At 40.1% G+C, this 12,484-nt stretch overlaps 1 protein-coding gene across 13 annotated transcripts in view; it reads left to right on the top strand.

Annotated features, from left to right (window-relative positions):
• RAPGEF2 (Rap guanine nucleotide exchange factor 2) overlaps window positions 1-8,036 on the top strand; it is a 294,507-nt gene extending 286,471 nt beyond the window's left edge. For 9 of the 13 annotated variants that reach the window (XM_056561566.1, XM_056561557.1, XM_056561543.1 and 6 more), the window contains 5 exons: window positions 1,168-1,320; window positions 2,036-2,252; window positions 3,346-3,905; window positions 4,583-4,906; window positions 6,335-8,036. In XM_056561566.1, the coding sequence (XP_056417541.1) occupies window positions 1,168-1,320; window positions 2,036-2,252; window positions 3,346-3,905; window positions 4,583-4,906; window positions 6,335-6,360 (1,280 nt within the window). In that variant the 3' untranslated portion in view covers window positions 6,361-8,036. The remainder of the gene's footprint in view (window positions 1-1,167; window positions 1,321-2,035; window positions 2,253-3,345; window positions 3,906-4,582; window positions 4,907-6,334) is intronic. The other 4 variants (XM_056561576.1, XM_056561551.1, XM_056561642.1 and 1 more) reach the window with 2 other exon arrangements.
• Window positions 8,037-12,484: the final 4,448 nt, after the last annotated feature.

Here is a 12,484-nt window from a genome sequence, read left to right as displayed (position 1 = left end):
TTGTGCTTTGGAAAAACGTTTGACATGTTGCAGAAACATATCAAATATTTTGACTAGTTGAGGTCTGAGTGTACAGACCGCCACCAATCTCTAGAAACAGCTGGGATGCCAAAAGTCAGGCTCCATTAGAAGTCTGTAGGGCTCTTCTAGTGCAGCGTGATGGGGAGTGCAAGAAGCCTGGGAAAGAAGCATTTAGCTTGGCGCTTCTCCTGGCTTTATGTAACAGTTGGTCAATTGGTGGGGATTTGAATGCTTAGACTCCAGCTAATAAAATGTTTTGACATGTCTCTGTGACATGTCAATTTTTTTTTTCAAATGACTGGGTCACTTTAAAGCAGTAATAATATTTTTTTTTCTTTTTTACTCGTAGGATTCGTTAAAGTGTAACGTTATGCATAAGTGAATAATAAAAGTGAATATAATAAATTGTTAAATATGTTAGTAGAGATAAATGCTTCTTTTTCCACTTAGGCTCCTTTCCTGCACCCTACTGCCTTCTTATCTGTTCAGACTTATATTTCAATAAGAGGGATCTGTACAACAGAGAATGAACAGGTTTAACTTCACCAAGAGATCAGTTACATTGACCTTTAAAGGTCTATGGCGAGGGGAGGGGGGGGGGGATTGAGATGCGGGAAGTGCAAGGAGCGAGCTAGAAACACAGAGACACTGCTGGCATACTATTTCACTCCAGTGATAGATACACAGCTTACACTGCTTGGTATTGCTCTAAAATGTCCTACATTCTGCTGCTGCTACTCCTAAGAGTGTGCTACAGAGTTAGCAGATAGCTTCCACCCACTCACCTTAGGGAAAGCTTACACTTAAAGCTAGTTCCATAAAAGCAAGTTATATAATGACCAGAAATGGTTCCACTCCTCATGTACACCTATAGGACAGCTTATCCTAAAAATCTACCTGAAATGACAGTTAGACTTTAAGTAGACAGGAAACATAGGAATCCCTTGACTTCTAAAGGTCCAACATTGTAAAGTGCCCTGTAAAACTGCTTCCTTGTATTTGGTTACTCTTGGGATGTTTAGCACAAAGTAGAGATGGAAGCTTCCCTTAGTAACATTGTAACTATTTTGTTACATTGTTAGAGACTCACAACCCTCATTACATCAGATCAGGATTTTTCATAATGCTCTATGTCCTCTTTAAAAGGCATCAACTCGCCACAAGCGTTAAAGAAAATTCTTTCGTTATCAGAAGAAGGAAGCTTAGAGCGACACAAGAAAGGGTCAGATGACACGTTATCGAATGCTTCTTCGCAGCTTTCTTCTCCACCCACCTCTCCACAGAGTTCCCCCAGAAAAGGTACTATGGCCACATGTTCATGACACAATGCTATACATAGACTGCACCATTTCCACTGATGTATAGCCGCACAATTGTTGTGGTACTTATAAAACACAGAGGAGACTCAGTCAGTAAGGACAATAGTGGGGGACATTTATAAAAGCATTTACTCCCTTTTTCTTGCTTATATTTGTCTCTCAAATGTCGCATATGTTTTTGTGAGACTTTTTGCCTGCTGAGCGAGAAGAGCAAGATTTCTCTGTTTTGAAAATTGAATTGCAGTGGCACACCATGAAAAAATGCCATACATTTACTCCAGCTTAACCCTGGCTTACAGATTTTGCTTACATGAGCAAAATCTCAAATTGAAAAACAGAATGGAGGAAAAAAGCTGATATACTTACGTGTGACAAATTTATAAAGGCTGTGTGACTTGTTAATAAATTTGTTGCATGTAAGTAAAATAAAACAACTAAAAAAAATCATAAGCAAGCTTTTATAAATGTCCCCCAATATCTTTAGCACATTCTTAACTTCTTTTCTAGACTATTGACTCTTTAGCTTCAGTACTGCAAGTTTTTCAAGCACTTCATTACTTTGTCTTTGTCTGCAATTTTCCATCTATGACTACTTCATTGTAAACATGAATTGTAGGAGTACAAGCTAGCATCGCCAATATGAAGAGCATAGCAAGCTGTAACTCTGTTTCATGGGCTAATAATTTTCTTTGCAGGTTACACTTTGGCAGCAAGTGGCACTGTGGATAACTTCTCAGACTCTGGGCACAGCGAGATCTCTTCCCGCTCCAGTATTGTTAGCAATTCTTCATTTGATGGCATGCACCTGCACGACGATCGACGGCAGAGGCACTCGGTGAGCATTGTGGAGACTAATCTAGGCATGGGACGGCCTGACAGAAGAGTCATGATGGAAGGAGACCACTGCATAGGGTATGTATCTTAACACCTAGATCATAATCATGTATGCATAATGTGTGAGATTTATATTTGTTTAAATATTTGACCTGTGAAGTCACTGAATCTTTTTATACATTTATCTGTTCAATAATCAGTCTGGCCCACAGCAAGTTTATTACCATTTACTCCTGTACATCTTCAATCAATGTGTACTGTTCCTTTACCCTAAAAGGGTGTTTCACAAGGTTCTGCATAAATGTCTGATAGATGCAGATCTCACACTTGGGACCTGCACATATCCTAACTTCAAGGGACCCAGTCTCCCTCCAGCTCTCTTAGTTGAGTTAAGTGGACTTTTTTGTGGTGCATTTGTGGAACTACTATTGCCACCACACATAGCAAAAAAAAAAAAAAAAGCTTTATACCCATACCAAAACCTGCTCAACTTCACGCATATTTTCCACTATGGACTTGATATGTAATATGCAAATAAAAAATAAAAAAGGATTTAAAATTTCCAAGGGCTATGTTCTGAAAGAGGGTTCTGCCGTATGCGCTCTAACGTTGTGTTCGCTCGGGGGGAAACTGACCTTTGTTCTTATCGGCAGGGGTCTCAGCAGTTGGATACCAAACAATCAGCTAGTGATCCCTTATGTTGTGGAAGGAGGGTAACTCCTTTAGAGCCACACATGTGAAAGATCCACTGATCAGCCGCCATGTTAGCAAACACTGGAATGTTTACTGGATTGGGTTGGCACCAAAAATCATTGTTGGTCAAAAGTGTGTAAACAAAGGAAGTGCCGCCGACAATAATGTAAGTGAAGGGACCAACAAACCATCGTTTGGAACTTTACTCACAATCATTGAGCCGTGTAGAGGATTCTCTAAACAAGCATCAGCCGATCTGCTAGTTTGGAACGCTTAACAGGCAGCAGTCTCCCTGTGTAAATAGAGACTATCCCACACAGAAACATGTTCATTTAGAAATGAATGGTCTTTACATAATACATTTTAATTCACACTAATGCTTTTTAGTGAAGAATAATTGTAAAATAAGAACAATAGGCTGAATGTGTTAGTACGCAAGAAGGCAGTATCACTGACATGTATATTTTTTTCTTTCTAGTCCTTACGCACATTTGGCTGAGAATAGAGGCTTATATGCTGCTGCAACGGTTCTCTCCTCTCCCAGCATGGAGGAGCTCTCCCAGGACCAAGGTGATAGGACATCACTGGATGCTGCAGACAGTGGACGTGGTAGCTGGACCTCTTGCTCGAGTGGATCTCATGACAATATACAGACTATACCACACCAGAGGAGCTGGGATACTCTACCAATTGGTCATGTTCATTATGATGGCACATCAGATGGAGCAGGTTTTTGGGCACCAGGGACTCATCTAGAACAGGTCATTTTTCCTGACCATAGCACAAAGTATGGAAGACACAATCAGGGAAGAGAGGCTTTAGACCAAGCACAGTCCAGAGCAAGCTGGGCATCATCAACTGGCTACTGGGGTGAGGACTCTGAGGGTGACACTGGCACCATTAAAAGAAGAGGTGGAAAAGATGTTGCTCTTGAAGCAGAGACTAGTAGCATAACATCCCAGGTGTCAGAAGACGGAAAGACTCTTTCTATGCCTACGCATATAGCAGTAACCGCCTCTTCATCAAAAGGTCTTATTGGTAAGAACATGCTATATTACTTCTCTTATCTGCAGTGAATGTTGTGATAATTGATTGTGTGACCATTTGTTATGCTGACTTCTATGTCAGATAACTGTGCTGTAGATAAGGGGCACAAAGCGAGATTAGGAACAGTTAGTTATCTTAATCTTACCACACAACTATTAAAGCGGAGAGGTTTTTCCAGTGTTCACAGTGAACAGTACTCCACATTGACCCACGTAAAAATTTTTATATTCACATTAAAAAGTCACAAGATAGCAAATGTTCCAAATGTTGAAAAAGTTTGGCATTTCTCATTACCTGCAAATGTTTAAAAGTGACCAGAAAAGTGTTACATGGATTAGGCATGGTGTTCAGAGTTCACTGAAATTTATTAGAAAGGAAACCGGAATATGGCACAAATTTGACAGTCCCAAATGCATCTGATTCAAGAAGAGATTGTTTCTTCCTAAATTTACAAATCAATCCATCTTATCCTTTCTTAGGATACAGAGTTGCTACCTATAGCTTTGGCCCTTATAGAGCCGAGATAAAAAGCAGATGACACTGCAGAAAATAGTGATTACACAAAAGCATTACTAGATGTCTTTAGTCAGGAAACTTTACAGTTTGCATTTACTTTTGTTTTATTTACTTTTTGTTTCCGTTGTGACAATAATTGTCTCTTATGGTAGTGTATTGTGTTACCACAGCACGGAAGGAAGGGCGATACAGAGAACCACCACCAACACCGCCAGGATATGTAGGAATTCCTATTGCGGAGTTTACTGATGGACATCCACAGTTATCTAGGAAGCCTCCAGACTATAACGTGGCTCTACAACGCTCCAGGATGATGGCCCGAAGAAGTGACAGTGAAGGAGCCCCAGCTACATCTCCACCCTTGCATAGTCAGCCTTGTAGCAAGCCGGTTAACAAGCCACAATGGCATAAACCAATTGAGTCAGACCCACGGCTTTCTATGTATCAGAATCAAGGGGTAGCTGCAAAAGACGATGGTAAGTGTCTAAGAACCCAGTAACTAATTGTGGTAGGAAAAAAATATATTGGGAGAGATTTATCAAAACTTGTGCAGAGGAAAAAGTTAACCAGTTGCCCAAAGCAACCAATCAGATCACTACTTTAGTTTAAAATAAAAAAAACTCTGAAAATTAGAGGCAATCTGCTGCTTACCGAGCCCTATATTTAGATCTTCTTAGCCTCTTTTCCACCCTCCTCTGAGACTTTCTGATACCCAATGATCCTCTTCATATCCTACAGCCTCCGCCATGTAGACCAGAAGTCATTTTATCTATAAGTTCCTATGAGATTGCCATTGCTGGTCCACACAGCTAACACATCTGCTGGTGTGTCTGGTGCAGTTTAAGTGCCACGTGAAGCCTTGTTTTAATATCTTAATGCACTACACCCCCTTTCAGGCTCTGCACCAGGTATAACACAGTACACAAGTTTGTTTTTGGAGTTTCTTTAATGTGAAAACGGGTGTAAACTAGATAAGGCTAGTTGTCATGATTTCGGATACCTATTTTATTTCAGTAGCCCTTTATGTGAGGCACAAGGGCCCAGGGGGCATTTTCCTGCAATGTTGGAGCTTAGGTAGGTCCAGCCCATGGGCCCTGTATCAGCTGATACTCCAATGGGGTAGGCAGATGCTAGTTGGCCATGGAGTGGATATAAAGAGGACATGGGCTGAATTTACCTGGGATCTTGCTTTGCTAGGGAAAGCCCCTGGGCATTTGAGCCTAATTTGCATATTAACAAAAAAAGGCTTATATCTCTCTGTTAGAGAGGACTTATAAAATGAAAAGGCATACCTAAATTTACTCCATTTACTCCTTTGTTTTCCTGCTAACAGGTCCACTTAAAAAAAAAGGGAAGATGTATATATGTGTTCTTTAGGTAGGAAATTCCAGCCCTACTATACCTCTTTGAACCTGATTAGAGATGAGCGAACTTACAGTAAATTCGATTCGTCGCGAACTTCTCGGCTCAGCAGTTGATGACTTTTCCTGCATAAATGTGTTCAGCTTTCAGGTGCTCCGGTGGGCTGGAAAAGGTGGATACAGTCCTAGGAAAGAGTCTCCTAGGAATGTATCCACCTTTTCCAGCCCATTGGAGCACCTGAAAGCTGAACTAATTTATGCAGGAAAAGTCATCAACTGCCGAGCTGAGAAGTTCGTGCCGAATCGAATTTACTGTAAGTTCGCTCATCTCTAAACCTGATCTATGTTCTATTTTTTTACATGGCATAAAGAAATATTGTTAAAACAGATGTACATGGTGTTTTAAGATTATGATATATAACAGCCTATATGGGTATCATTGAATTTTACTATGTATCGCGTAAGAAGTTTTTGTTTGTATGAATGCTGATATCATACCTATAGCTTGATATAAATCTAATTCTTTTTCTTTTCCTCTTGCAGATGATGAACAAGTGTCAGCTGTATGAGGTTAAGACCTTGTCCTGTTCTAGGATGCATCACCTAAAATGGAGAGCACAAGAGGATGCCCTATGTGACTGGAGTCAGTGGACCCGTTTCCTCCTCCTCATCTGCCTTATAAGCAGCACTGGGCATCTAATATCCTTCTGTTCTACTCCCTGGCATGTGAAATACTGTGAAGACATCACCGTGGCACTTTTCATCCTCACTGATCTGTGTTCTATAGAGAGACTGTGCAGGAAGCTGTAATCTGATGTTAGCTGGCTGAATCTTGCACAGTATCATTCCAAACGTGTCAGTCACCACATCAGCAATGACTTCTATTGCACTTCATGCCTGGATGGTGTCTTTTTTTTTTTTTTTTTTTTTTTTTTTTTTTTTAACCTGTGTTTTATCTTTTAGTCATATACCTAGCTTTGTCTACAGTTTGTATGGCAAGCTAGTCATGTGCTTATATCAGCCATTTTTAACTTCAGCTGAGATTGCATTTCAATAGTCTCTGTTCCCAGTTTTTTTTTTAGTTGTTTATTTTCTGTTTACAATACTGTTACAATACGACCCCGGCGTGAACAATCCTTTGTCAAAGGTGCACGCTTTGAGTTTGTTACATCAGGATATTTACAGTATTATTTCACACCTAAGTTATGACTTATTTTTTTATGTTTATATAGAGATTTTTAATTGGGAAAAAAAAGAACTGGATTATATTAAAGCAATGGCAGCTTGGGACAGTCAACTAATGCTACTAGTTGTTAACACTGAGCAAATCGGTAGCTTTTTTTTCATTCTTCATCTTAAAAAGACAAACATCAATCTATTCAACAATCATTGTCATTATCTAGGCTATCCCCAACAATGCAGCACATTCATGTATATGACATGCGGACATTGTGAGATGCCATTGCGGGATAATGCACTTGTCAAGAAGGCTAATGTGTAGCATTCATCTGCTCACAGCTGCTATTTTACACTTTCATGACTATCTTCTACCTTTGCACAGACTCCGGATACCTGAAGGCTGCCAATCCGAGTAATGCTCCTGTGTGAGGAATTTATGATCTTGGATTATTATGATGATGATTTTTCCATTTAATCTAAACTGATCATATTGATCAGTGGTTAAACATATATATATATATGTATACAACTTTAAAGAAAACAAGGAAAGAAATTACAGTGTTTTTTCACTGTTTAAAATGACAGCAGTGCTTTATTTAATGATTCTTTATCCTGTTATCATGGCTTTTGTCTACCTTCCCTCTATATCACATTGTCAGTTATGCCTATGTAATTTTACATGTAATATGCATTTATTTGCCAGCTTTTTTATGTAGGTGATGGACCTGCTGCATAGAGGCAGACAGAAGGCCAGATCTATCTCACATTGCACAAAAGTTCTAAGCATCATATAATGGTAGATTATAGGACTGCTAACCTCAGTTCGCTCTGTGATGTCAAGTGCAGAATGTACAACTAACTGGTGATTTCATCATGCTTTTGATACTACTTGTACCTGTATGTCTTTTAGAAAGACATTGGTAGAGTCTGTATCCTTTTTGTATTTTTAATACAATAATTGTACATATTGGTTATATTTTTGTTGAAAATGGTAGAAATGTACTATGTTTATGCTTCTACATCCAGTTTGTATGAAGCTGGAGAATAAATAAATATTATAACAGTTTTTGGTGACTGATTCCTCTAATGGTTTACTACATAATGCACACACTGCCAGTTGATGTGGTATGATATAAAGAGTTTAGTATATATCTCCCCTGCATTAAAGTAAAAGAAAATATTGCATACTTTCTTCCCTCACTGCCCACAACACTGCTGCTGTCAGATCTTCCGTTCCGCACTGTGCTTCTATTCTACCAGCTTCAAATGGTGTCCATGACCTAATCAGACAGAGGGCCAACAGCACAGGAGCACAGACCTGAAGATCGACAGTTACAGAGCCAGGGGATGTGCAGACTTTTGTTTTATTGTGGGGAGGGGCTTTGACATTTCACTGGAAAACCCCTTTAATGAAATTCTGGACTGTTAGTTTTTCTGTAATGTTGTCTGACATCATACCAGACTTACAAATGTGAGACTATCACATAACTGTGGAATACATAGACTAATTTAAAGCATTTAGAAGCATGCGCAGTGATGACACTGTTCCCCTATGTCTCCGCAAAGCCTGAGGCATTATGGGAAATCAACTCTAGTTAAATACAAGCCATGCACACGAACATGTATGCTATTCTTTATTATTAACTGCAAATCTTCCCTGGAGTGCTGCTTTACCTTAGTTCTAGCAAAAATCAAGACTATAACAAAATGTCATGTCAGTGGCAAGGTTTACCTTCACCACTCTTCTCATACTATGTCCCACTCTTGTTTTGAGCACAGTATATCATATCCATAGCTCTCCTACATACTAAAGAAAGCTCGTTCCCTAGTGCCACCTATTGAAGATAGTTGCTCAATACAGTGGAGATCAAAAGTTTTTGGCACCCCAGGTAAAAATTTGTATTAATGTGCATAAAGAAGCCAAGGAAAGATGGAAAAATCTCCAAAAGGCTTCAAATTACAGATTAGACATTCTTATAATATGTCAACAAAAGTTAATTTTATTTCCATCATTTACACTTTCAAAATAACAGAAAACTAAAAAATGGCATCTGCAAAAGTTTGGGCACCCTGCAGAGTTAATATCTTGTACTGCCCCCTTATCACAGCTTGTAAACGCTTTGTAGCCAGCCTTTCAATTCTTGTTTGAGGTATCTTTGCCCATTCTTCCTTACAAAAGTCTTCCAGTTATTTGAGATTTCTGGGCTGTCTGTCACGTACTGTTTTTTTTATTTATTTATTTATTTTTTTCAAGATTTGTTTTTATTAAGTATTTTCACACTACAATAAAAAAAAAAATCAGGCATTCCCGGGAAACCAAAATACAGATATCAGAACTAGTAGGTCAACAGACCACAAACAAGAACACATATGAGTCGTCAAGATTACATCAATGGAATATAATAAATCACTACCTCTGCCTACAGATACAAAGAAAAAGAAACCTTAAAAGGTAAGGGTGTTGGTTGCGGGCATTTACCATCTGCAAATAGATGTGAAAAAGGGGAGAAGGGATGCAGGAGGAGGGGGGGGGGGGGAGGATGTAGGAAGGGGAGAGGACATCAGGACAAAGCAATAGGGAGGGGAGAGATTCACAACACTTTTGCAAATTTAGATGATAACCATATACACCATTTAGAATAGAAGCCCACTTATGAAGAGCTGCCAAGTCAAATGATTTTTTCATAAGAGCAAGTGAGATTGATAGCAGCGAGTAGGGCGGATATGTCAGGGACGTGTGTGGACTTCCAGTTTTGAACTGTAAAGTTTTCGCTATGGCGCTTATAATGCAGAACAGTCCCTTCACCGAGTGTGGAAGTTGATCAATGTCCAGGAGAAGGAGTATCTGTTGGGGGGACCATCCTCCCTGATCGGGTATTAAAGCATCGAGGGTGTATTTAACCTCCAGAATAGGTCTGGATTAAAGGGCAATTCCACAGTATATGGAATAGGGTTCCACGACAACCACACCCTCTCCAGCATTTATTAGAAACTGAAGGATAAATAAGGGCTAGTCTGTCTGGCGTATAGTACCACCTAAGTGTTGTTTTCATGACCGTTTCCAAATGAGCTGTGCAATTTAAGATATTTTTGGGATGATTTGAAGGCGGATAACCACTCCTCATCTGAGAAATGAATGCCTAGGTCTAGCTCCCAGCTCCTCAATGAGTGAAATTTGTGGAAAGAAGTAGTGTATTGGAGGATATTGACGCACTGCTCTTTTAAGGTCTATCCATAGATTTTCAAATATGTTGAGGTCAGGAGATTGTGAAGGCCATGGCAAAACCTTCAGTTTACACCTCTTGATGTAATCCCCCGTGGATTTCGAGGTGTGTTTAGGATCATTATCCATTTGTAGTAGCCATCCTCTCTTTTACTTCAGCTTTTTCACAGATGGCATCAAGTTAGCATCCAAAATTTGCTGAAATTTTATTGAATCTATTTTTCCTTCTACTCGTGAGATGTTCCCTGTGCCACTGGCTGCAATACAACCCCAAAGCATAATTGATCCACCCCCATGATTAACAGTTGGACAGATGTTCTTTTCATTAAAGAGTATTAAAAAAAAAAGTTTTTATATATTGTACATTAATATATCCCTAAACACTTCTTAAATGTCTGTGATTAACAATTTTTTTTTAATTTCCATGTGTAATTTTAGTTTAAAAAACCACCACTAGGGGTCTCCCTACATAATCCGGTTTTATAGATTTCGGACTCATGCTGGCCTGGCATGAGTTCGAAATCTCACACGTGACTAGCACAGCGCTACTCCCTGCCTGTCAATCAGACAGGCGGGAGCTAGCGCTGTGTGCTGCTGGGCTTACGGCTCGCTCCCCCGCCAGAGGAGTTTACCCACCAGAGGAGATTAGTTCAGGGACCCCTATGCCGATCACTGGTAAGTACGGGGGTGGACACGCTGATGGGCATCTGTAAGCTCGCGCCGCCAGCAGTCAGAAGGGGCAGGAGATGGACACGCCGCCAGCAGTAAGTAAGAGCAGGGGATGGACACGCAGTGGGCTCTGCTCAGCCAGTCAGTCATCACTGCAGCTCAGGGTCCAGGTGGCCCACGGTGAAAGCACACAGGCCACAGGAGACCCCTGAGGAGCGGAGAGATACATGTTACCTCCGCTGACAGGATATTGGGGCGCAGTGTCATTTTGAGGTGTCTTGAGAGTGTACCTGAGACAGCTTGGGGGACCTACAGGATCCTTTGTGTGTGCTGAGAGGAGGATGGGGGTTGTTACCCTATCATAAAATGACACCATGTAAGGGCGGAAGTGTTACTCGGCAGGCTTCATCTGACGTCACGCCTACCGGGTAGCTCCCACTTCAGCCAGAGAAAAAATGACAGGCAGTGAATAGGCTTTGAAAGATAATTATGAAGCAAATACTGGGCGAAAATAAAAAAGTAAAACTGCGGGGAGCTGTTAATAAAGAGGGCAACATACCAACAGCATTATATAAAGCAGTGGAGATGGTGACAGGTATTCTTTAAATTCTGTTCCCCTTCTTCTCCAAACGTACCTTTGCTCATTCCGGCCAGAAAGTTCAATTTTAACCTCATCGGTCAACAGAACTTGTTTCCAAAATGCATCAGGCTTGTCTATATGTTCATTTGCAAAGTTCAAACGCTGATTTTTGTAGTGAGGACATAGAAGAGGTTTTCTTCTGAGGACTCTTCCATGAAGACCATATTTGTACAAGTATCTCTTTATAGTGGAATAGTGTACCACAACTCCAGTGTCTGCCAGATCTTTCTGGAGGGATTTTGCAATCAAACGTGTTTTGAATTTTTTTTCTCACAATCCTGCGAGCTGTTCTGTCTGATATTTTTCTTGGTCTTCCAGATCTTGCTTTAACTTCCACTGTTCCTGATGACTGCAATTTATTACTTACATTCCAAACAGAGGATATTGACATCTGAAAACGTTTTGCTATCTTGTAGCCTTCTCCAGCTTTGTGAGCGTCAACTATTTTCAGTTTCAGATTTCTAGACAACTGCTTAGAAGAACCCATGGTGCTGATTGTTGAGGCAAGGTCAGAGGAGTCTGGGCATTTAAAACCTTTGAAATTGACATCCCCTGGTCTTCCCAGATGATGATTGAGAACAATACATGACACTGGCAGGTCTCAGCTTTGCAAAGGGGGCAGTGCATGCTATAAATTCTGCAGGGTGCCCAAACTTTTGCAGACGCCATTTTTTTGTTTTCTGTTATTTTGAAAGTGTAAATGATGGAAATAAAATCTAACTTTTGTTGACATATTATAAGAATGTCTAATCTGTAATTTGATGCCTTTTGGAGAATTTCATTCAAACCAGAATCTCATCCAAAAGGAGAAATCACTTATCTACAGTTAACTGTTTTGGGATTCTAGCCCCTTGTCAGTGCTGGCTAGGTGAGATAAAGTAAGTTTAAATGAACACTGTGTTGAGTGCTTGCAAAGTGAGATAAAGGAAATTTTATTGGGCACTGTTGTTTCAAGCAACATTCCTCCCTTGAATAAATAATC

Source organism: Hyla sarda, chromosome 1 (genome assembly GCF_029499605.1).
Source record: "Hyla sarda isolate aHylSar1 chromosome 1, aHylSar1.hap1, whole genome shotgun sequence".
Lineage (NCBI taxonomy): Eukaryota > Metazoa > Chordata > Amphibia > Anura > Hylidae > Hyla > Hyla sarda.
Note: the sequence above shows the minus strand (reverse complement) of the source record. Positions and strands in the feature narration are given on the sequence as shown.